The sequence below is a fragment of the Canis lupus genome, chromosome 22, assembly GCF_003254725.2.
Source record: "Canis lupus dingo isolate Sandy chromosome 22, ASM325472v2, whole genome shotgun sequence".
NCBI classification, from domain to species: Eukaryota; Metazoa; Chordata; class Mammalia; order Carnivora; family Canidae; genus Canis; species Canis lupus.
In genome coordinates, this window is record NC_064264.1 from 10,016,245 (window position 1) to 10,041,863 (window position 25,619).

General features: G+C 42.1%; 1 protein-coding gene across 1 annotated transcript; it reads left to right on the forward strand.

Moving 5' to 3' along the window:
- Positions 1 to 1,040: 1,040 nt before the first annotated feature.
- OLFM4 (olfactomedin 4) lies at positions 1,041 to 23,312 on the forward strand. The gene is made up of 5 exons (XM_025478134.3): positions 1,041 to 1,253; positions 6,550 to 6,702; positions 12,978 to 13,190; positions 14,165 to 14,324; positions 21,245 to 23,312. The coding sequence occupies exons 1-5, from the start codon at positions 1,098 to 1,100 to the stop codon at positions 22,045 to 22,047; spliced, it is 1,485 nt and encodes a 494-aa protein (XP_025333919.1). The 5' UTR covers positions 1,041 to 1,097; the 3' UTR covers positions 22,048 to 23,312.
- Positions 23,313 to 25,619: the final 2,307 nt, after the last annotated feature.

Sequence of the window (25,619 nt, forward strand, 5' to 3'; positions counted from 1 at the left end):
GTGAACTGAACAATCTTACATATTGAGCCAGATTTTAGGAAATTAAAGATAAAACCAAAAAGCATAAAATGTGACATCTGTATAGTGCTTCAAAGCTTATAAGCAACTTCTCATATAATACTTCATTTAATTTTAACAACTTAGGAATTGTTACAACACTAGAGGGGCTAAGTGGCTTGCCTAAGGCCACTAACTAATGAGTGAGAAAACTGGTTTTTAATATTCAGGCCAATACTTTTTTACTCTATAGGGAGGAAGCAGATTTTCCAAATGCAGCCTAAAGATGCATCCCTATTTCTCAGTTTCATGATGAACATGCCTTGACCAGCACAGAAGAGGGTCTGGGACAACGGAAGTCAGTCAGCTAGAGCCTTCTGGTGAGAGAAACTGCTCAACATGGACCTCCCTAACTAGTCTGGGCAGCCTCCTGTTTGGATTCCTTCTTCTTTATCAGGCTCACAGTGGTGAGTGCTTGGTCATACAAAGCCGTAACTGAGCATCCAGGGTGAATACACTGCTGGTCTCTCCCTCAGTGGGAGGTGGTTGGAGAAAAATTGTCCAGAAGCAGACTCTGTAAGGGGAAGGTCAGAGACAACCTGGGCAGTAGCAGCTAAAGAGGGAGTCCCTGTGGGGGAGATTCACAGCCTCTAAAGCAAGTTCCCTAATTTTCTCTGGAAAATAAAATGAGAGGTGGGGCAGGTCCAGGGAAACAACTAGAAAAAAACTTCTGGGCAAAGGACTGAGGCTTATTTTTCCCTCCTGGGACCTCCAAGCTCTGTTTCATCCACAAAGACTGCTTTGAACCCATCTCTTTCAAGGAAGTAACAAGTTAGAAACCGATATTGGGCTTCAAAAAACACATTTGAGTTAATATTTGGCAGGAGATATCTAGATCAAAGGGCAGCTGGCAGAGTGGGGCTCAGTGACAAGGTGTGAAGGTGATTCAGGTTCCCAGGTGTCCTGACCATCCTAGGGTGGTCACATGCTCCTTGGTGGCTTCCTCTTCCTACAAATTGGATGTGGGGAAATCCCCATTGGGCCCTATAAGAAGCCCTGGGCTCTGGGCAGAAGGCAGTGGCTCCAGCTAAGAGCACAAGATGAGTCCAGGCCTCTTCTGCCTCCTAGGCCTTCCATTCCTCTTTTGCCAGACCACAGGGAGTTTGTGGACCTCCAGCCCCACCTCCAGCTCTTTCTCTGACTCTGTATTCAGCTCCAGCAGCAGCTCTCATCCCGGCCCTGGCTCCGTGTCTCAGGTGAGGAGGCTCCACAGGCTGGGAGCTGTGTTCATTCCCTTCCCCTCGATTTTTGGGGACCTGAATATAATTTCATGGATGGCTAACCTGGAGCACTCTAAAAGATTTACAGTTCCCTTTGTTAACTGTAGGTGCCCTGGAAATGAATTAAAACCTGGGTAAAATAATTAAATTGCTTCCAAGGGAGACAACATCTTGGTTCTTCCCCTGGGGACTTCAGGGAAAGAATCTAAGTATTTAAGAGGTTCTTAAACTTGCCTGTGCTTTAGAATGGGGGTTGGGGGGTGGAGATGGGAGGATCCAGGTTCTATCCCAGATGAGAACTCTTAGGGAAGGTGCCCTACCAATGGAGGCTACAGAAAAGTTTGATTTGCTGCCCATTGGGACCCTGAGGACCATCAAGAATAGCCTTGAGGGAGTGAGAGCCACGTTGTTCCAGCTGCAGCCACGAGGGTTTCTCTGGGTCTAATTTGTAAAAGAAGTAGATTTCGAAAGTAGGAGAGGTCTTCAGGAAGGTGCTTTTACAGTGGATATGCCCCCAAAAGAGTATTAACTCTCTTCTATCTTCCCTACAGGGAATCCTAAGAGTTATTTCCAAAAACAACAACAGCCTCAATAGCAATAAGCAGGCAAAACAAAACAAACAACAACAAAAACCAAAGAATATGCTAGAAAAGGACTGTCCCAGCTAGGCCCCGTGACTAGGCTGCTCCATGAGCCTCATTCCTTGAGAGCCGAGTCCTCTTTGTATCTCCTTTGAGGAGTTGGGAAGAAGCACGGAGGGGTGAGACATTAGGGGTCAGGAAACATTTCCTCATTCCAACTCTGCCCCTGTGGGCTCTGGGTCTCTCTGTAGGACCTCCCTCTGTAAAACCCAAGTTTTCCTTGCTACGGTGTGCCTTGGGGTGGAGGAGTCTTAACTCTCCCAAAAGCTGTCCCTGTGCACTTTTATGATCTTTATTCACAGGTGAGGTTGAATAGAAGGGCCACTGGGAAATGAGGAGGAAAAGGCTTTTTTATAGTTTCCATTTTTCCATCAGAACTATGTAGACAGTGCAAGGGCACCTGGGTGGCATAGCAGGTTAAGTGACTGACTCTTGATTTTGTCTCAGGTCATGATCTTGGGGTCATGGGATGGAACCCCACATTGTAGTGTTGGGTCTCTGTGCTCAGCTGGGAGTCTGCTTGTCCCTCTCTGTCTCCCTCTGCCCTCCCCCTGCTCGATTATGAGCTCTCCCTCTCCAAAATAAATAATAAATCTTAAAAAGAGAACTATGTAGGCAATGGAAATTTGTCGATTAATGAATGGTTTGGATAGGGCCCAGATAGGAACTGCCACAACAGTGTTCATTGAGTGCCTAATAAATGACTAGACATGGTTAAGTACATAATATGTGTTATCTCATTTAACTCTCAGAGGTCGGTAAAATTAATGATCCCATTTTAGAGATGTGGAAATGGAGGCTTAGAGAGGTGACGTCACTGACTTAAAGCTACTAAATCGGCAGATTATATAGCTCAGACTTAGTCTGCCCATCCTTTTCACCACTCTCCCTAGGCAGCTTTCTGTGTTTTGGGGGAGTGTAGATGAAAAAGCTTTTTAAAAAAGATTTTATTTATTTATTCATGAGAGACACACAGAGAGAAGCAGAGACATAGGCAGATGGAGAAGCAGGCACCCTGTGGGGAGCCTGATATGGGATTCGATCCCAGGACCTCAGGATCACGAGCTGAGCCAAAGGCAGACGCTCAATCACTGAGCCACCCAGGTGCCTGAAAATTGCTTATTTTTAGGAGGAGAATGGTTTGGGAGTCATAAATATGTTCAGATATTCTTTGTAGCCAGGAATCAGATGCATCATTTTATTTCATGATACTAGGTGATCTCTGGGGACAATTAGAACTGGTTAACATTGAAGAAAGAGGTTAACAATAAATCATTTCTTTTGAAGCCTCACCACTGATCAGAAACCAGCATTTGGGGAAGATCATCAGCTAAAATAACAAAATAAAATATAGGTCAAGAAACAGAGAAATCCAACATGCGTGTTGTCTCATAAAAAGATAACTATTTAAAAGTAGATAAGGAGTGGTAGTTAAATTGTACTTAGAGGTTTTAATCTCCTTCCTGGTTTACTTATCTCTCTCTGGTGAGTCAGTATCACTACTCCAACTTCTTTTTTATAGCAGGCAAGGTGTCACTTCTACTATAAACCCAATTTTCTAGGGCTGGCTGTCAGCTTGATGAGATTTTGGAAAGTGGTGGAAAACCCCTTTATAACTGTCATTGAGTAAGTTCCAAACGTATCATTTTCTGTACTTTGAAAATGTTGAGTACCATTATTTTATGCCTTGAATCTTTACAGGCACTTAGACCTGGCTGCTAATTAGAGCCAATTGCAACCTTAAATCACAAATGTGAGTCACACCTTCAGCTCTAGCACTCAGAGCACTCCACATGCCTCAGATGTCCCCCTCCACCCCACCCTCACCCCTTCAAGAAGGGGCCGCTCTCACAGTCCTCATTTCACAGACAAGAAAAAGCTCCATGCTTTGTTCTGCACAGTGACTGGCAGAGTCGGAACCAGGAGTCGTGTGCTTATGTCATCAGGCTAAGGGGTTTGGGTTTGTTGAAAAAAAAAAAAAAAAAGACACGAAAGCCTCTCTAATGACAATGGGCCTGATTCACTGGGCAGGAATTGGGTCTTAATTGTCTCCTGAACACCAAAGCCTGGCGAACTGTAGACATCAGTAAATGTTAATTGAACACGTGCTGGAGGAGAACTCATCAGTGTGAGGTGTCTTGTAAGGTACAGAGGGTCCTATTTGTCCTCCACGAGGGGGATTGCATATCCTCTCAAAGGCCAAGTGGATAAGCACACGTGTGTCTCTCCCATTCCTCATGTTACCTTCACGTAGAGTTTATGCATTCACTGCAAAGAGAGAGAGACCCATCACCATTAGCTTCATTGTCTTTGAATGTGAGAAGCAGAAATATCTCTAATGGGAGACACTGATCAAACTTATGGACCATTTTGATGTCAGCTGAGCATACTGGGCTGATGATAAGCAGGATGGAAGCTGGGGAGTCCACAGTGCTGGGACGGAGATATTCAATAGAAGACAGTGGAATGGCTGTCAGCAGGGCTTATAATTATTTGCCTGTCTTTCAGGTGAACTTCAGGACTAAAAGTTGTTAGCTAGTGGTTTCTAGTTGATTGTCTAGAGACTGCTTGAGGATCTCCACTATTTTCTGATTTGACAGAGGTTTCCAGCAAACTCTAAGAATGGTTCAAACTCGTCTTGTGCAGCTAATTAACCTCCTCTTGTCAAAATGCAACACAGGACGTTTTGGGGGTGGGTAGATAGTTGTTATAATAAGCTATTTTTTTTGGAAAGTCCACAATACATTGGTCCTCCTGAAAAAGCTTTGGCACTCTTGAACCAGAGTCTTTCTAGATTCAGTGGGAGTGATAAATCTGATTCTTAGGGAAGCTGGTCTCTCTGACAGACTTCTGGTGTAGCTTGTCCAGGCCTTCCTCATCCCTGGCAAAGACCCTTCCCTTAACCCCCTCCCACAGCCCTTGTGTTCAGGATAAACTTGCTTGTCTCTCCTCCTTATTCCCCAGATCCTGCAGGTGTCAATTGTGATTGGCAAAGAAAATTTAGGCCAATGTCAAGAACTGACCTGGCATATATATATCCATAACCTCTGTGTGTTGTGTGTGTGTGTGTATTTTTGCTCATCTTAAAGAAGATTAGGTTAAATTGACAAGCAATTTAGTTGCAAAAGCCTGAATTAATTCATCTAGAGTTCACTGACAGAATGGATCTTGGTTATAGAAGCATCTAGGTCCAGTTTGTTTGGAAATCATGGAGGTTGATAGATATTAAATGCAGAGAGCACACAACCTTAGCTGCAGCCAGCTGACCTAAACTTCGAGAGGTGTGGCCTGCATCTCTTCAAATTCTGCAAACCATTGTTCTGCCCTTGGTAGTTCCAGAGAGACAGTTTGGTCTGATGTTCCATAGGTGATCTTTAGGCTGGCCATCAGGTGAGATCATTGTAAAGCTCAGCCAGTCAGCTGCCAAGAGTTCCTCTGGAAGGCAATAGTAGTAATAAAAAAATGCTAATTGTGCTGGGATCCCCTTGGGGAAGTTCAAAGGGGACAAAAGAAAAACAGGATCTTTCAAACCTGTCATTTTAAAATATGCAGCGGCACCAAAATGTGAGCCTGAATATCTTAAAGAAACATCAAATATTTTAAAATGGCTTTTCTGCAAGTGGTAAGCTGGAAAACTTAAAAAAAATTTTTTTTTGCACAAAACCTTCAAACTCCTACATTATTCAGTCTTTTAAAAATGGCTGTTTTATTTCTATTTTGAAGAATGTTAATTATACAATTTCCCAGGTGAAGAGAGTATGGAATTTGCACTGTATGTTTTGCCTGTAACCCATATCTGTGATAGTTTTCCCATTCTGTTGGAAGGCACTGGGTTGGGTTTGGGGTAAAGAAAATGAGTACATGGAAAGAAAGGGAAAATGACACTTACTGATCACTGACCACGTGCCAGTGGACTTGATTTATGGTACTTGGTTACTCTTGGGGATGACCCTGTGAAGTGGGTTATCTCTATTTGGCAGATGAGGAAAGCAAGACTTACAGAGGGTTCATGTCCAATAAGTGCTAGAATTGGAATTCAAACTTAGGCTGCCCATCACTTCTTTATTTGTCTTTCCTTACGTGGCAACAGTAATAATTTCCTGGAAGCCTCCTCAAGAAAGGAGAATCTTCCTTTAGATAAGGTGTCTGGCAATGTTTAAGCCTGGTTGGTGGAAATGTGGCTGAAGTAAGTGTAAATCACTGCCTGGGAAACATGGCAGTTTTGGTTTGTGTCTCTGATTCCCTTCATCCATCCATCCATCCATCCATCCATCCATCCATCCATTCATTAAAGATTTACTTACTTATTTGAGAGAGAGAGAGAGAGAGAGAGAGAGAATGTGTGTGCGGGGAGGAACAGAGGGAGAGAGAGCAGCTCAAGCAGACTTCTCACTGAGTGTGAGCCTGGTGGGGCTCGATCTGATGACCCTGAGATCAGGACCTGAGCCAAAATCAAGAAGCAGGGGCTTCCCTGAAGGTGCCACCCAGGCGCCCCTGACTCTGTTCATTCATGGATTGAACGCCACTTGATTGCCTCTGAGCACTCTTGACAGGCCAATTTCTGTCACTCCAGTTACCAAAAAGCTCATTTCCTAACTCATTACTGATGTTGAACTTATTTTCATTTCCAGTCGCTTTCCAATTTCACTGGCTTCGAGGATGACCACGGGACCTGCCAGTGCTCCATTGTGCTCCCAGACACCACCTTTCCTGTGCAGAGAGTGGAACGCTTGGAACTCACGGCCCACGTTCTCTCCCAGAAGTTCGAGAAAGAGCTTTCTAAAGTAAGCATTGCTTTCTTCCTCTTCCAACCAAATCTTGATAAGAACAAACCAACTGACAAAACAAAACCCCTCTTATTCAGAGCTTGATCGGCAGCCTTCTTGGTTGTGCCAAAGCCAGCATGCTTCTGTCCCAGGGGGGTGTTAGCATGTATTTTACAGGACACCTGCAGGGATCTTGATAGCAGGAAAAATGAGGGCACAGTAAGAAAATGGGATGGAGAGAGATTGTGCATGCCACGGATAAACTCACTTCAATATTGTGCGGGTGCAGTTGGAAAGAAACCTTGAGCTCCCCCTGAGAAACCCAACCCTGCAATTTTTATTTGGTTTTGGTTCCAATGTTTCTTCTTCCTATAAGTCTTCTTCCTCATTCCCCCCACCCCCTCCCAGCTTTGCCACATCTTTCCTCTCCTCTATCCTCTGTTCTCTCTTCCTTCTCCTTCAATTTTCCTTCTTATTCCTCTTCACTCTCCCTTCCCTGATCCATCCCTTCTAATCTTTCTCTCCCTTTCCTTCCTAATTGGGTTGTTTTTTGTTTGTTTGTTAACTTTTGGTCTTCCCTTACTTTTGGAAAGCCCCATCTCCATTTTTACCTCTTCCTTCCACTCCTCCCCTCTTGGAAGCTTGTCTTATTATCCTTTTGTCTTTTCCTTTCTCTTCCTCTGATTTTCTCTTTCCAGTTTACTCTCTTCCTCCCCCCCCCCCCTTCCTTCTGTCTCTTTGTGTGTATCTCTCTCCCATTCTCTCTCTCGTGTGTTATCCTCTGTTGTCTCAGCAGGAACATTCCATTAGACATGTCTAGCATTAGACCGAAACTGAAGGCTTCCCTGGGAATCTGAATCAATCCTAATAGGTCACGCAGCCTTGGTAAAAACCCTGACTCCAGCCCCCTGATTACGGCTTTTCTCTCCCAGAGAAAGTTATCCCACAGGGTTTGCCTTTCTCTGAGCTGGCTGGAGCAATGTGACCTGGCATTCCAGTTTTGACCCCTGCTACATTTTTAGCCAAGTTAAAAATCAATTAGAAAGGCTCCCATTTTCTGCACAGGTGAAGTCCAAGCAAGCCTATAATCATATTATGCATTATTTAGTACAACTCCATTAATTTACAAGGAGCTCTGGCTTTCCTACAAGATTCAAAATAAGTTTTCCTGAGAAATTTAAACTTAGCTACCTCAACATCCAGCACAGTTATCCTTTAAGACAAAAATTATGATGAGGCTGGGACCCTGCTTTCAACCTGAATTGGTAGATAAATATTCTATGTTTAAATGAATGTCCAGAAAAATGTGTTTGACTACTCTAGGAACCTAGCTTCTTAAGAAATAAAATGTCCTTGAATTAATCAGCAGAAAAGGCACAGCACTAAATTATAAATTCCAACCATTAATATTCATAGCCTTATTCCAGCATAATCAACTACAGATAAGAAGTTATGCATAAAAACATAACAAGTGGAGGAAAATCCTAAGTAAAGATCTTTTCAGTTAGAGTCATTTGCTTTGAAATAGTGGAAGCTCCTGATTTGCATGTCTTCTTTGCTGGCAGGAGTGTGAAGGGCAGTTTGCAACCCCATGCTGCTCCAGGGAAGTGTGCAGCTTGCCAGGGTTGAGAGTATGGGACATTTAATTCCAAACCTGTAAAGGGGGCAGGTGGCATCTGCCTTGTTAATAAATAGCAGGGAGGAAGTATGAAGTAGATGGGAGAACTTTTAGTTCTGAAAGTATCAGTAGCTGGTCCTAAAGGAATCTGTGATTGAGGCCTAAGAAAGGAATTGACCTGCCAGTTGAGATTTGCATCATATATTCTGTGTGACAGATGATAATAACAACAACGGTTTGAACAGCTTCCTTTTGGGGCCCCTGAGTGGCTCAGTCAGTTAAGCATCTGCTTTCCGCTCATGTCATGATCTCAAGGTCCTGGGATCAAGTCCCTGGGATTGAGCCCCATGTCAGGCTCCCTGCTCAGTAGGGGAGTCTGCTTCTCCCTCTTCCTCTGCCCCTCCCCTTGGTCATGCTCTTCCTCTCTTTCAAATAAATAAATAAATTAAATAAATAAATAAATAAATAATCAATCTTTATTTATTTATTTGAAAACCCAACCAGCTTCCTTTTGTGCTTTTCTAAATGCTTCCAGGTCTATTCTACTCTCAAGCAACTTTTTAAGGCAGACAGGTTGGTGTTCTTCCCATTTTAGGGATGGAAAAATGGAGGTTCATAAAAGTCAAGACACATAAATGTACAAAGCATTCCTCTCTTGGCTGGGTGAGCCAGGTCAGGAATTTGGGTCTTCGAAACCCTTCTGGTTCCTTTTCTCTCTGCCATGCTGTTATCAACCTTAAAGAAGAAATGCAGGAAGTCAGTAATGCCTTCAATCCAGAGTTATCTCTTCAGCTGAGGGCTTTTGAATTTCCAGGTATTGAATTATTATAGTTGTTCCTAAGTTATCTTGGAAATCACCGTTTATCTGGATGCCTGGGGCGGGGGGGGAATGGCCGATTGGACAGGCTAGCAGAAGAGGGTTTTGACTGCTTTACATTGATTCATTATCTGTCAGTACAGAGGGAAGACAGGGAGCTGCCTCTGCATAAGATGCTGCAAGCATTTTATGCTTTTCCGTTGTTTATGATATGTCCTCTTGTGATGAGACTCAAGAGAGGATGACACAAAAGGCAGCTCAGGATATTCTTTCTCTGGAGGGTTACCATCTTTGGGGCACTTATTTAATCTGACACATTTGCTAATAGATCCTCATTCATGAGAAGGTTGAGGCAGTCTTGGAGACATTTAGGCAACTTATAAGTAAACGACATTGATTGGACAATGTTTTATGTAGTGAAATATAATAAATTAAAAGATCAGATTGAAAAAAACCTTGAAGTCACTATTTTTCTAATAGTTGCTGCAGTTTATAGACATCCCATAGTGAGACACTTTTTTTTTTAAAGATTTTATTATTTTTAAGTAATCTCTACACACAATGTTGGGCTCGAACTTAAAATCCTGAGATCAAGAGTTGTGTGCTCCATTGATGGAGCGAGCCAGAAGCCCCTAAGTGAGGCACTTAATATGCATTATCTCTAATCTTAACAATAATCTAGTAAGCTTGATACCATTACCCCCAATTTAGAGGAGAGAACTAAGGCTTAGAGAAATTAAGTGATTTGCTTACTAAGTACTGAAGGCAGATTTGAGTTTAGGTAGCTGCAGCTCCAAAGTATTTCTTTTAAAAAAAAAAAGTTTTTATTTATTTATTCATGAGAGGCGCGCACGCGCACACACACACACACACACACTCAGAGAGAGAGAGAGAGAGAGAGAGAAAGAGAGAGAGAGGCAGAGACACAGGCAGAGGGAGAAGCAGGCCCCATGCAGGGAGCCCGATGTGGGACTTGATCCCAAGACTCCAAGATCATGCCCTGGGCTGAAGGCAAGTGCTAAACCACTGAGCCACCCAGGGATCCCAACTCCAAAGTATTTCATGTCTTCACAGTCAATTCAAGCTCAACTAATCTTGTTGTTAATGATATATTAAAGTAACAGTATGTTGCTGAGTATAGTCATTTACGTCAAATAATCTGGCCATAATTATGATCACAGGTTTTGAGGCAGAAGCATGAGCCAGACTGATTCTTAAGCTTAATAGCCAGCCGTGTTGCATCCCTATCTATTACGAGACTACATTTACTGTATGGAACAATAACACCTGAAAACAAACCCTCAAACAACCTTTGATTCTTAAAACCCACCAATGACGTAGTATGTGCATAACAAACAAAAAAATGGAAGCTCTGCTTGTCAGGTTGTTGGTTTGAAGGCAAGCATAGACGAGTCTTTTAAAGTTCAAGCATGTAGTGATAAGGAGCTTGCCGTAAAGATGTTGACCCAGAGAGGTGTCCCCTTAGGGCTAGACCCATATTCTTGCTGTATATCTCTGGGCAAATCAGGCTGCCTCTGCTGACACTGCACTTCCAGGGAGAGCTGGATTGCTCAGAATTGCTCACACCATCACAACACTAGAGATCTGTACATGTAAAAGAGGGTTTATATGAACAATCTACTTAAGTCAGTAAAGTACTCAAATTCCTTCCTGCCTTTTTTTTTAAAGTGTGTGTGTGTGTGTGTGTGTGTGTGTGTGTGTGTGTGTGTGAGTGGGGAATGGAGCGACGGTAGGGAGGTTAGGAGGGAGAAACAGAAAGAGAGGGAGAGAGAAAATCTTAAGCCCGCTCCATGCTCCGCTCAGAGCCTGGCACAGGAGGCTCAATCTCATGACCCTGAGATCATGGCATGAGCTGAAATCAAGAATTGGACACATAACTGACTGAGCCATCCAGGTTCCCCTCCTTCCTGCTTTCTTATAACTCCATGGATGATTCTAGTTTTCCTGAATATCACTGAGCTTTCCTTTAAATGCCAGTTGAAAGAACCTCAAATTATCCCCCAACAGATCTTTAGAGACTTCATTTTGTGGCTGAACTAGGGCAGGCATGCCACACATTCTCATAGGTGGCAAACTCTAGGTTATGCCTTGGTTTTCAGTGAGAATCTGGAAGAGCCACATTTTATTTAGCAGAGATGACAGTTGGATCACTCATTTTTGTAGAACAACAGCTGCGATGTGCCACCAACATGTTCCAGGAAAGCAGAGGGTGTTTCATTTGTTCCAAGTGCTGGCAAGGCCAAATGCCAACAAGAATATTCATTTTGCAAACTTCCATTTCTGCAATGGATCGGCACTTTATTATTACTATTTTTTTTTATCACAGGCAAGGTTTTATGCTTGATTTTTATAGAAATTAAAACTTGGCTACCTTATATTTGTGTTTATACTTTTGAGAGGGGAACTTGTTAGGATATATATATATATATATATATATATTTCTAACCTCCTTATCCACCAAAATGTCACCAGTCTTATCAGCCTCCGAGTGATGGCACATCTGATGGCAGTGAGCATCAGTTGCCTGAGGAGATACACTAGCAGTGCCAACGGCTGCATTTTCAACTTTCATTAAAATCCTCTTTGCCTGAAGCCCTAGCCCTTTAGGTCTGTGGCCTATGAGTCTGCTCTAATTTGCACAGTGGGGTTAAGTGGAAGGGCTAAAATGACAGAAGTTAGGGCTGCCTTTGGTATTAGGAGGATTATAGGCCAACATCTGGCTCTGAATTCATCCAGGCACCATGGATCAGCTACTTGACATTAGCATGGCTTGGGGAAAAGTATCACTTATGTTCGAATTTTTAAAAAGAATGTAAAACCAGTAACTTTTAATGAGCAGGTCCTTAAAAAAGCCATGGCATTTCTTTTAGAGATCAGATACAAAAAGAACCACCAAATGTGTTTATTGAAATATCCATTTGGAGCTTCCAATTATACACTAAACTACCAAGGGAATTTTTGCAAGTATTTTAGCTTAATGATCAGACATTCAAATATATGCAACAAATGCGTAAAGGTCTGATTGCAATAATCAGTTCTTGGAATAAATGTGAGTGCGCCTAATGAAATGTGCACTTTACAGTTGCATATACACTCACATATTGTATGGTAAAATTGGGTCTTTCTGCCACTTTGTGAAAGGTAGAGGGGCTCAAAACTCAATGCACATGACAATGAGAGGAGGAATTCTACTTTAGTTCATTTCTCCCTCTTCTAGAAAATACTTTGATTTAGAGCGGTGTTCTAAATGGAAGGAGGGTGGTGGTGGTGGAGATTTTGCCCCCAGGGAACATTAACAATGTCTGGACACTTTTGGTTGTTACAGTTGAATGGTCTGTGGGTGTTAGTGGCATCTAGCAGCCAGGAATGCTGGTAAACATCCTATAGTACACAAGAAAGCCCCCTCCCCCTACCAAGAAAGAATGATCTAGCCTTAAATATCAATAATGCTGAGGCTGGGAAACCCTAACTTAGATACAGTGTGTGCATTGAGGGGAGGAGGGAGGGCAATGGAGTCTGGTTCAAGCCAATTTAGTTTGGAGACCTAATATCTTCAAACATTAAAATGGAAATTAAAATATCTTTGTGAATGATGACTCTGAAGCAAAATAATTTTTAGTCTGGGCAAGTGCAAAATTCACCCCACCACTTGTAATAATTTTTTTGTTTGCATTTAGATAGATTAAAAAAAACAAATATATTTTTGATTCATTTCTTTACCAAAAAAGAAAAAAAAAAGTTTGACAGCAATCAAATAGTCCCCAAGGGCTTGGTAGTGGAGGAAGACTGTATAGTATTACTTTGGGAATTGACTTCAGCATTTTGATTCCCTTTCAGGTGAGGGAATATGTCCAATTAATCAGCGTGTATGAAAAAAAGCTCTCCAACCTAACCATCCGCATAGAGATCATGGAAAAGGATACCATTTCTTACACGGAACTGGACTTTGAGCTGATCAAGATGGAAGTGAAGGAGATGGAGAAACTGATCGTACAGCTGAAGGGCAGTTTTGTCGGAAGCACAGTAATTGTTGACCAGCTGGAAGTGGAGGTAAGGTGTGAGCTCATTTCTGAGAGCTTTAAAAATAAATTCTCCTCAGTGGGCAGGTGTAAGGACCAGGCTAAGGATCTCTCTCCCAACTTCTAATTCTGTACTCTCTCATGACCACGTAGCATGTCCTGTGTTCTGCTTTCAGTGGGCATCTCTCTTTAAATGGTAAGTTATGTGCAATGGGAACATGTTCATTGACGAGCAGGTGTCAGCCAACGGACCCAAGTGGTCTTTCAATGTCTCTAGGAAGGAGAGATATAAATCTGAACAACTCCATGGCCAAGTTAGATAAAGTGCCTTCTCTGTTCTAGAGGTATGCTCGTGGGACTTGAAAGCTACAGTTTACCTGACTTTGGACTTGCTAGGTCTGTTTCTCTTTTTGAATGATCATGTGATCTTTGATCCCTCTTGGAACACTTCTCCACATACTGGCAACTGTCTCTGAAAGGGTTTGTTGTGAGTATGTTTTAGTGAAGCCTTTTAAGCTCTATGGATAAGACCATCACAGTTATGTTACGGTTGGGTAATTCATATCAAAGAGAATTTACTAGCGAGGTCATGACGTGGGCTATAATTAAGAATTCTAGTTACATATTTCAGACTTTAGGTTTACTCTGGCCCTCACCATTCGTTAGAAACTTAATTAAAATACAACATGAGTAAACACGAGTTTATAGGGGAAGGTTATTAGAAATGAACTTTAATGGACCTTTGTGGATGCTTAGACAGAGCCTGTGCTCTATTATTAAATCTGTTAAAATCGTTGCCATTTTCTTCCTGTCACACACATCTGCCTGAGATGTGACAGGCGTTTACGCTAAACCATAAAATGTATTCTTCCAAATGAAACCATTCAGAAGAATCTCGGGTGTATTCTCTAGCAATGTTTCACTAAGTGACAAATTCAGCCCTGGAATGTTTATGAAAGAAATTGCACAATAATATAAAGTCACTCTGAATTTTTATTTCCTTAGATAAGGAATATGACTCTCCTGGTAGAGAAGCTGGAGACACTAGACAAAAACAATGTCCTTGCCATTCGCCGAGAAATCCTGGCTCTGAAGACCCGGCTAAAGGAATGTGAAGCTTCTAAAGGTGACAATGGTCCAGTCTCCCCACCACCTCCTGCCCCTGGTAAGCATGGAAAAAAGCTTTTTTTTTTTTTTACCACTTGAGCCAGGCCTAGTTAGGAACTGAGAGTGGGGTGGGGAAGGGATTTGGGATTGCAGTGGTGAAGGGAGGATGGGATTGTTGCAGCTTTGAGCTTACTTTTCTACGCTTTGAAATCTCTCCCCTAGTAGCTCCACTTGCCATCACGTTCTGGGACTCATACAGGAAAAGCACCAATGAGGAGTTGAAAAACAAAATCCACACATTACATGTGTCCTCTTTGCATTTGCTAACAAGAAAAACATCTCTGTGGTGATGGGGTTATTGTCAGAGGGGCTGGGAAAGCCTCTGGAATGTGCATGGCATCAGTGCTGTCCTGTGGATTGCAAGGGCTGATTGGCTCTTGTATCTGATGAGCTAGGTTGTGCCTTGAATCTTCCTTCCCTCCTTCTCTCTTTCCCTCCCTGCTTCCATCTCTTTATTTTTCCTTTATGCTTTCCTTAAATGCACCTGCTCTTTAGTGTGTCTTGGGATTCAGGGGGGATTTAACGGATGGCCCCTCATGTCCAGTACTTATGGGTGTGGCCTGGCATCCCTCTTAGACGTGAGTTCCATGAGGGCAGGGATGGCCTCTTACTCTCGAATTAATGATCATCCTTAGGGCTAGGTATAGCATAGAGGTGGGTGCTCCAAAATACCTCCATGCATGGAGACAGTGGAGTGTAGGGGTCAGAAGTATGGCTTTGGGACCCCAAAGCCCTGAGCTTCCCAGCTATGTGGCCACAGCAGAAGATCCTTCATCTCATCATTGATAAAATGGGAGGATGGACTCTACTTTGCAGGGTTGCTGTGAGGGTTAATGAAACAAGTCTGGGAAAGCACAGAGCTCTATGATTGGCACTTATACACTGGAATTTGTTTTTGTTATTAATGATGATAACTGAAGTGAAAACCTTGCTGTGAACAAAAGCAGTGCAAGGTCCTCGTGTGCTTGAGCACATCCCTCCAGGTGAACTAAGCTTGCCTCTCTGCCTCAGTGTGTAGCCCTGGCACAGGGAAGCTCTCTCTGCGGGTTGTGAGTGTCTCATCCTGAAAAGGGCCCATATCTTCTGATCAAATAATTCAGCTCTTTTTTGTTATTTTCATTAATTCCTCCTTCCACAACCGGTTTCCTTTTAGGCTGTGTGTTTCTGGATCCTTGTCAAGGTAGCTGGTTTCTTTAGGGCTTTAATTAGATACTGCCATAGTTATAAGCCTCTTGGTGCTGTTTAGGAGACTCATCCCTCCCTCTGCTCTTGGCAATCTGTTATAGTATGACAGACAGTGGAGGTTCAGGACAAAGGCCATGTCTCGTCCTCTATAACAAGCTAAGGTTAAATTCCATCTGGGATTGGTGGTGTTGATGTGCATTGAAAATGTGAGCTCATTCAGCTGGGCCATGCAGGACCCTTTGAGGACAGGGGTCAAAGCAGTGACAACTCCTGGTAACACCTGAGCAAGGCTTCCTTCCTTCCTTCCTTCCTTCCTTCCTTCCTTCCTTCCATCCATCCATCCTTCCTTCCCCTCTCCCTCGACCCTTCCCTTCTGTCTTTCTCCAAAGGAAATTTTCCTCATGGAATAGATTTTTCCAGCACAGTTTTCTTTACATTTCTTAGAGTGAGGACATTTTAGAACTGGAAGGGACAATTCAAAGCCATCTGGCTCAGGTCCATCATGTCTCAAAGGAGGGGACTTAGGTGGTGAGGATACTGCTTTTCAGAAGGCCACACAGATAGTTAGTGGCAGAGCTGAAGCTGAAATGCAAGGCCCTTTGCTCTGCGGGTATCTCAGGACCTAGAGTGTCCAATGGCAGTAACTCAAAGATGGTGGTGGGAGAGAAAGTACACTGCTTGGTATATCTAAGAAGGAAAACAAATGAGTCTGTTGGACTATTTTTGTTAGAATTTTTTTTCTAGAACTTTCCCCTAGGTCCTCACACTTAGACTTTTGTGAGCCATCCCAGCCCAGCTGTGTTGTTTAAGCAAATTGGACCCAGATTTCCTCTCACTTTCCCACAACCTTGGCTGTACCTGGATCCTGGCCAAGCCACTTGGCCCTCCTCCAGCTTTGTTCATATTATATTTATGATGTTTATATTAAACTGACTTTTTGTCATGTTTTTAAATCAATTTCTTTTTACTTGCTCTCTTTCTGTTTGGATTGGTTGATAATGCAGAATTGGAAACTCCCCAGGCACCACAAAGTTGTGAGCCTGTGGAGACTTTAATTAAAGTTACTCACTATTATGGGACTTTAAAATCTGGCCTGTCTGCTTTTTTCACTGCAGAGTTGCGCAGAACAAAAGACCGTGTGCAATTCTCAGCTCTAACGCAATTCTGTGTTCTCTGGGCCCCTCCCTTACAGTTGCAGTGTGCTACCCCTATGGTCAGCTTGGTCTTAGAACCAGTACATGTCATTAGGGTTCAATAAAACATTCTTTATATTTGGTTTATTCTGCAAATGGCATCCTTTTCTGCTTCATTTCATAGAACTTTCTAATCTAAAATAATTGGCCTTCTGCTCATTAACTTTTTTTCCTGAAAACAACGGACTCTCTCTCTGATCTTCCCCTGAATCTAAATGACTGCAGAGAGGCAAGATGTGCACACATGCTCTGGGATGAGTCGCCTTTGTGCTTGGCGATTATGCTGTGCTCTGTGCTGACACATAGTAGGTGCTCAGTAAATGGTTGATGAGAGTTTTGGGGTGACCTGCCCAAATCCCAAGCTTTAGGAAAAGCAGAGTGTTGGGTAAGAAATACTCAATAACTCAGAGTCAATTTGGTTTTTATCATTTTATGATTGTGACTAGGTTAATTGCCTAATTCTCACAAGCGAATTGTAGTCTCTTCTTTGCTCAAAGTTCAGTTGTCCGGGTAGGAGATAGAGACTGCACTCATAGATCCAAGATTAAATTTCCTCTGTGTATAGCATTAAGAAAAAATGGTACTAGCCATAAGACTTTTTTTTTTTTTGTAGTAAACATTTCCATCAGATAAACTAGAATATCTCTATGGGTTATAATTCTGGAGTTTGGCACCTAGCTTCTAACTTTTTTTTACCCAATTTCAAAAATTGGGCAATACAAATTTGAATTCCCATTTGTTGATGCAAATTCAAAGCTTTCTGCTCCGTTGCACACACAAATACAACCAAGAGACTTTTAAAAAGCCAAGGTAGAGTATGTTAAAGTCTTATCTGGTGGCTTCCTGGGGTATTTGTAGAATACCATGGCAATAGCTAATGAATTGCATGATGAAGAGATTGCCAACCACGGCCACTCTTGTGTAGAGGGTTCCTTGCATTATGTTTTGTGGAGTGGATACTAGGCTTTTTGAAAAACCAAGATGTGTAGCAGGGTAGAGGGCTAGGATTTTATAAATAAGGTAAGCTGGGTTTGGGAGATTTGATCAGTCTTTCGTTCTCTTATTCCATAATCCTAATTTGGTGCCACTACATGGCTGGTCCTGTTCTGGGAAACAGGGCTACCAGGATGTATATAGGAACATCCACTATGTTGGAAGAGAGATAGTCACATGAACCTTAAAGTTCTAACATGACGTGATTATAATGCTGATAGTTACCATTTGTTGGGTTACGTGCATATGCCTCTCTCTTCTTCTTAACAGTTCTACAGAGTAGCTATTATGATTATTTTTTTTGATATAAGGAAACTGAAGCTCAGAAGGTTACATAGTCACCAAGTACTGGAGTCAGGATTTGACTTGGCATCTGTCTGCCACTATTTTCGCTATACCAGGCAGTCTTCCATAGAAGCTCTGATAGAAGGGTGCACCTGTGATTCCCAGAGTAACAAGAAAGTTCCAACACCTCACCAACCTGATTAACACCATGTTATCTTGGCTTCCTTGCTTGTAACTGAAAGTACAAGTAGCTGAAAGGGTACTTATTTCTGTGGCATGTTCTTTTCTACCAGAAAATGCAAAATGGTTTATTGGTCTTTCACATTCTTGGATTAGGTTGGGCATGAGTGGTGGTTCTAGTGTTAGGGTAAACTTGTGGTGGCTGAGGAAGGGAATGGAGTACCACTAAGACCTTGAGATAAAGGAGAGGGCAGGGAAGGGATATGAGATAAGTGGGGGGGGGGGATGCTTGGTGTAGATGGGTGAAGGGGGTTGGGGGCTCTAGCTGGGATGGATGAACAGAGGGCACTGGGATGGCTGTCAGTTTCAGTATTGTTTCCATCAGGAGTTGAGGAAGCCCACCATTGCCTTTTCTCTGGTCCACCATGGCTGTAGCCACATCTATAGTATTGGCAGGGATGCTCAGTTCTCTCCTCCATTTACACCTCCTTTGACCATAGCCAGGGCCCTAAAAATGGCCCAGAGGACATGGAGGAGAAGAAGGGTATGAAAAGAAGGACAGGAAAATGTTTAGGAATGGTTGGGAAGTGAGAAACAGAGATTATGGCTTTATACAGTTTTGTTATTTATACTAGGTATAATTTTTAATTTCCTGGTCAGCGTGGAAAATGATGTGCCATTATTACTGTTATTAACAGTAGTAGAAGTAATCATTTTTAAGAGAAGTATATTTTGGTTCCTTTATATCTAAGGATTTCCACATCCAAGACAGAGTAGTTTATGATCTTTAAACCTATGATAATGCTTGGATGTGTTCATGCATCATAACTTTCCTTTAAGTATTTTGTTGCTGTTGGTTTGGGGTATTTTCTTTCCAGGAAAGCAAGATTCAATTAAGCAAACAATTCCTAAGTCTTCCAACCTGCAAGAAAAACGTGACTTTCTTTCATATCCTCAGAGTGAAATGTAGTTAAATAAATAAGTTCTCGGGAAGATATTCTAACTAGAAAATCCAGTTTGTAGCATATGGAAACTCAAACAGTTTTTGTTATCATTAAACTGAACACACCGCTAACTTTATTTTAATAATTCATGCATTGTTTCATAAACAAAAGCAAACAAGCATTCATCTGAGAGATCACTTTTAGGAGAAGAAATAATAATTTATAATTTTATTTATTATTTCTTTGGTGGAGAACAGTCTCTTGGCTGAACACACTTTGCTTTTTTATTTATGAAATGGTGCATGCATTATTAAAATAAACCTGCGACTGTGTTCTGCTTAATGATATGCAAAATTATTTGAGGTTGGGTACAGAATGGTTTCATTTCTCTACCTGTTGTATGGTTGGCTGGCTTTCCCACCAACTGCGGATTTATGAGAGCATTTAAGGAGCACGTATGTAATTCTGGGACCAAAAAGCCCCAGCAGATTGGAAAAATAAAAGCAGGGTTTCTAGTAATGGTTTCACCTCTGAGCAGTCCTTGAGTAAGGAGGGGAGAAGGGGGGGACATTTAGCAAGGAAAGGAATGAGTCTTTCCATATAGGTCAGAGGCACAGACTTACAGGCAAAGCTTTGCTCCCCCTTAACCACCCCCCTCCCGCCCCCTATGATAAATCAGGTAATTCTTTGGAGCTCTGCTTTTGGCTCCAGCTCACATCATGTGCTCTCCACGGCTCCCTGATTCCCTCCAAGCGTTCAAAGCCAGATCAAGTGATTCAGGTTCTGTTCCTCCTTCCCTCACCTGCTCTGCTCCAGGCAGTAGGATGAGGGAAAATGACCTCAAATGTACTTGCAGTTAAATTTTCTTTGTCATCCAAAAGAGTGTTTATTAAGATCCCAGAAAATGTGTGTTCAACTCTGGATAGTTATTATAGAAATCCTAGAAGAATTTTCTTTAAAATTTTTTTTTAATTTTTATTTATTTGTGATAGTCACACACAGAGAGAGAGAATGAGGCAGAGACACAGGCAGAGGGAGAAGCAGGCTCCATGCACCGGGAGCCCAACGTGGGATTCGATCCCGGGTCTCCAGGATCGTGCCCTGGGCCAAAGGCAGGCGCCAAACCGCTGCGCCACCCAGGGATCCCAAGAATTTTCTTTAATTTCTGTAGCTCATAAATGGTTTGGGTTGGCAGGCATTTCAGAGTGCAATGTGAAGGGTCAGTTGCCCAGCCTGGGTCATTTACTGGTATTACAGGGAAGGTGCTTTCAGTGGATTAGTGAGTCTGGTCCCACTTGATTGTACACATTGTGATGGCACTGTCTGGATGGGAAAGGTAAAGTACTTCCCTGGCATTCTGATGCCCAGCAAAATATGTGAGATCTACCTTATAACTCTGTAGCAAGATGGTCACCAAGTGATCTGTGTAATGGGCTATGCTTTGGGCACAGAGCAGGCTATATTGCCTTAAGATAACTTCAATGGCTTCTTGAGGCTGAAATCCCACCATCTTTTTGTATCTTTAAAATATCATATTTAAAAGTTCCTCTTCTGAGATTGGCTTGGGGCAGCACTGGTACCTGGTATAGATATGCACTTAGGGTTCCCGGGAGGGGCAGAAAGGTGAGGGGCATGGACACTTGCCCAGGACAGTCTTCTTTATCACAATTGTCCTTGATCCTAGAGAATAGCAGGCTTTATGGGGAAAAAAAAAGTAGGGTCTGGGATGACCTTGCTTTCTTGATTTCTCTGTAAGAAAAATGAAATTTAAAAAAAATTTGCAAAATGCTTTCCTATCATGATAGAAGAAAATCTATTAAATACATGAAGTCCTCCTTTCCTCTTTCAGGGTCCTCAAACCTTTTGAATATGGCTATTGGCAGCTTTAGCATTTCCATTTTCAGAAGGAAAGCCTACTCATAGATATAGAGGGTTGTTTTCTCTAGAGCCAACAGCGGGTCTGCATTTGAGACTGACATCGAGAGGTCTTTGGCTTTTCTCCATCAGAACCACTGTCATCACTGAACCTTGATAAGAAATATATTTACGGATTCTTTTGGTTCTTAGGCTACTATGCCATTTGTGTCTTGTCATTCATTTTTATCTAAGAATGCCCTTTTATGTTCTTGTTTGTACAGGGAGCTGTGGCCATGGTGGTATCATGAATGTCAGCAAGCCGGCTGTAGTTCAGCTCAACTGGAGAGGGTTTGCCTACAAGTATGGTGCCTGGGGTCGGGATTACTCTCCCCAGAATCCAGAGGGGGGTCTGTATTGGGTGGCCCCTTTGAATACAGATGGAAGAATTCTGGAATATTACAGACTCCACAAGACACTGGATGATTTGCTATTGTACATAAATGCCCAAGATTATCGGATTACCTATGGCCAAGGTGGTGGTACAGTAGTTTATAACAACTACATGTATGTCAACTGGTACAACACTGGGAACATTGCCAAAATTAACCTGAATAACAACAGGGCTGAAGTGACTCAAACTCTCCCTAATGCCGCCTATAATAATCGCTTTTCATATGCTAATGTTGGTTGGCAAGATATTGACTTGGCTGTGGATGAGCAGGGACTGTGGGTGATTTATTCAACTGAAGCCAGCACTGGTAACATGGTGATTAGTAAACTCAACGACACCACACTCGTGGTGCTAAACACTTGGTACACCAGGCAGTATAAACCATCTGCTTCTAATGCCTTCATGATATGTGGGGTTCTGTATGCCACCCGCACTCTGAACACCAAAGCAGAAGAGATTTTCTACTACTATGACACAAACACAGGGAGAGAAGGCCGACTAGCCATTACAATGCAGAAGATGCAGGAAAGAGTGCAGAGCATTAACTACCACCCTATTGAACAGAAACTTTTTGTTTATAATGATGGTTACCTTCTGAACTATGATCTGATCTTTAACCAGAAACCCAAGTAAATGTGTTAGGGTGAGAGAGGAAGAGAATGTTCTTTGAAAAAATGGTCTTTTCCACTTATTTAGCTATCTGCGAGTGGTGGTGGGGTGGTGGGATTTGGAAGTGTGCTTATTTGGGAGCATAGTTCTATCACGCTCTGGAGACATAGGATATCTGCCCTGATTTGATGAGTTCTTTTGGAAGCTGCCTGCCTCCAGAGATGCATTTCCCTAGTGAAAAGAAGGTTCTTTCAGGGTGGATGGGATTGTGGAGGTTTAGGGGTATTATGCATCCCAGGAAGGTGTCAGTGGTCCAAGCAGCATCTGGAAATTAAGGGCTTTGGGGATTCTTTGTACCAATGTGTCTCAATGACCAGTTCTCCCCCATGTAGCCAGGCTAATTCATCCATACTTGAAAGAAGCCTGGGCTTAATTAGGCAGGCTATTATCTGAAGCTCCTCGAGGGATCAAATCTTCGTCTTTGTTTTTCTTACTAGCACCTGAAACAATGTTTTATATGAAGCAGATTAGTAAATTTAGCATGCTTATATGATATCTGTAAAGTGCTGAGAGTTTTCTGAAGAAAGGCTCTTTTATGCATTAAATTGTACATTGTAAATCGGTCCCAGATGGACCCGCAGATAAGGCACTTGATTTTTCTTTGCTCCCTCTGTCCACCTATATAAGAGTCAGTAGAGCCCTCCTACCTTATAACTTTATTCCAAGGCAGCTCATAAGATTAGAACCAAACTTACCAACTGATTCCCACCGCCCCCCCCCCCCCCGGTCTCCTTGTTTCCTACCTCCTGCTTTTAATGAAAACTAACCAGTTTTTTAAATGGAGTGGATACAAGAAAGACAGAATTACAAATACAAATTTTTTGTCTCTTCATGAAATTTCACTTCCATGACTCTAAGGCCAAAGGAAGATCAGATGACAGATAATATAATAGCAAACGTGGTTATATGATAAAGCCCTTGGAGCATATGTGATACTTGTATTGTATCAATTGTTTCATGCAGTTTTTATCTTTGTTTAAGCCTGAAAGCTGTGAGAAAATAGTTTTTTTTCGGGGAAGAAATATTTTAAAAACTATTGTTAGTGTCTAGTAAATCAGTGCAGTTTGAAAACCCTGCAGGTTTCTGTGCTTCTGTACTTTTGGGTGGCTTTGTCATCTGGTCTTGGTCTCTTTCCCTTTGTTGTTCAGAGTCATAGTCTATAGGATTGGCTCCTTCAATGCTGTAATTATCCCCTTTTAATGAATGATTAAATTGTGTTTTGATAAAAATGTTGCCTTTGGGTTTTTTTTAAATTCTTATTTTTATTATTAAAAAGCCTCTTAATAGGGTGGTCCCCACCTTGTTGTGCGGTACAGAGTGTGATTACCTCCCAAACAGCAATGCCCAGGAGATCATACAACTCACAGCAGAGAGCATCAGGAGCTTTTAAAGGAGTCCAAATTCAGGTCTGGCTCTTTAGTTTTCATTTCCCTTTAAAATCCATTCTTTCTGGCAGCTTTTTTTGGTATGAGACTGCACTCTTTTCTTTTGGGATATGACCTTATGTACTTATTAATTTGCATGACTGATCTGATTATTTTCAATGTTAGACTATATTTGTGTGGCTTATGTTCCTTTTCCAACTGAGCAATTCACATGGGTTAGAAGCCTCCAGATCTTCCCCAAACAGAAGGTTTTGGGCAGAAAGCAAAGGGACTAACTGGCCATACTGGGGAGAGAAATACTTTTATTAAAGAGAATGTGTAGGGGGACAGGTGACCTGGAGCTAGAAGAATAGATAGATTAGGCTAGTATAGTTAGTCTTACCGAAATGCTCATTTTTTAAGCCATGCCACACTTTTTGAGGCAGGCAGTAGCTAAAATAATATTTTCAGTAGTATCATTCTGTATTTTTCAGGCTGAGCATAGAGACAGGTATGGCCTTCACAATGCAACAAGATATGAAGATAAAGATGGGTATGTCATGGAGATACAAGTTAAAAACAGTGATGTTATATTAATCTGGCTCTGGGCAATTTTCCAGATGAATTTTTTTTTTTTTTTTTTTACCACATACACAATATGACCTCTGAAGATCTGGGAAAGAAGGCAGGAAGCCAAGATAACCCTAACAATCAGCTTCTTATTTCAATGGTTACAGAAGCATCTGCCTGACATTTCCCTTCAGAACTTTTTTCCCACTGGACGTGGCATAGCAGCCTACAGTGGCTGCCTGCAGGAAATCTCCCTACTGCGAAGGTTGAACAACTAGTTGAGGGATTCAGCTTCCGGGGTTTACTGCAATGCAGTTACACAATGGAAATGCTAGCTCAGGATTCATTAGCTAGTGCCCTTTGGGGAAAAAATTGCGTATAAATATGTATTATTTTATTAAATATATATATTTAAATCAGCTTTATTGAGATGTAATTTACATGAGGTAAAATCTGCCAATTTTAAGTGCACTTAAATGACTTTTGGCAAACACATATGGTTGTATAAAGGCTACCACAATTAGGGTGTAAAACATTTCCATCATCCCCCCAAAGTGCTCTCCTGCCCTTCTGTAGTCAAATCCTCCCCTCATCTTCTAGCCCCTGCCAACCACTGATCTGTTTTCTATCTTCATGGAATCATACAATCCATTGAGTCTGGTTTCTCTAAGTTTCCTCTTGAAAAAGAGACCCTGTGGACACAAATTACCCCAGGGGGTAACTGAGTATTATAAGGTGCTCTCAGAGTTCCCTCCATTTTTATTATTTTGGGGGATAGAGGGGTCTGGAGAGCCAAGGTGACCTTCTGCCTTATGAATATTCCCTCTTGGCCTGAAATTCCCATGTGAGGGGCCTAGTTCTGGGTGTCAATCAAGCCTACCTACCTTTTAGCACTCCCCAAACCTGAAACTTTCCTTGTTCCCACAATATTCAATGTTCGTTCTCCTATCTCTACATCTGAGCTATAAGCATCTTTACTCAGTCCTGAGTCCTGATACTAATTAAAGCTCTGGGTAAGAGCCCAGAATTTGGGGTCAAGCAAAACCAGATTTGACTATTGGTTCTGTTGCTTAGAAGTGATAGGGCTTCAGGTAGTTTCCTTAATTTTTCTGAGACTCAATGTCATTCTCTGCATAATAGAATAGAACAACCTACCTCTGGGCCCTGTTGGGTGAATTAAATGATATTATATATAGAAAGTGTTTTGTACAGTTTACAGCACATGCTCTGCCTTCAAAAAAGAGTTACTATCCTAGTTTTTCATTTTGAATCTTAGGTTCAGAGTGATCCTTGGGTTGATAAGATATAAAGCTGATTGGGATCAGAGTTTTTATCTTCTCCCCTATAAGACATGTTGCGAGTAGGAACTCTTTAAGCAGGTGCCATCTGGTCATGAAAGAGTTCCAAAGGCTGAAGCCCCCTCTCTTTGTCCTCAACTCCAAGACAGGCCCTCAGAGCTGATGTTTATTATGTTCTGAAGCCAAAACGCAAACTGACATGAGCAGCAGAAACTGAGGCTCCTTTCCCTTTCTTTGGAGCCAATGAAAACTTAAATGAAGGCCATCTTTCATCAAGGGTGGGACCAAAATAGATGCATGGTTC

Bases quoted from the DNA above. Each gene is read 5' to 3' on its own strand.
- OLFM4 (XM_025478134.3), top strand. From the start codon at position 1,098: ATGAGTCCAGGCCTCTTCTGCCTCCTAGGCCTTCCATTCCTCTTTTGC. The intron at 6,703-12,977 runs GTAAGCATTGCT...ATTCCCTTTCAG, and splicing joins TCGAGAAAGAGCTTTCTAAA to GTGAGGGAATATGTCCAATT. The intron at 14,325-21,244 runs GTAAGCATGGAA...TTGTTTGTACAG, and splicing joins CCCACCACCTCCTGCCCCTG to GGAGCTGTGGCCATGGTGGT.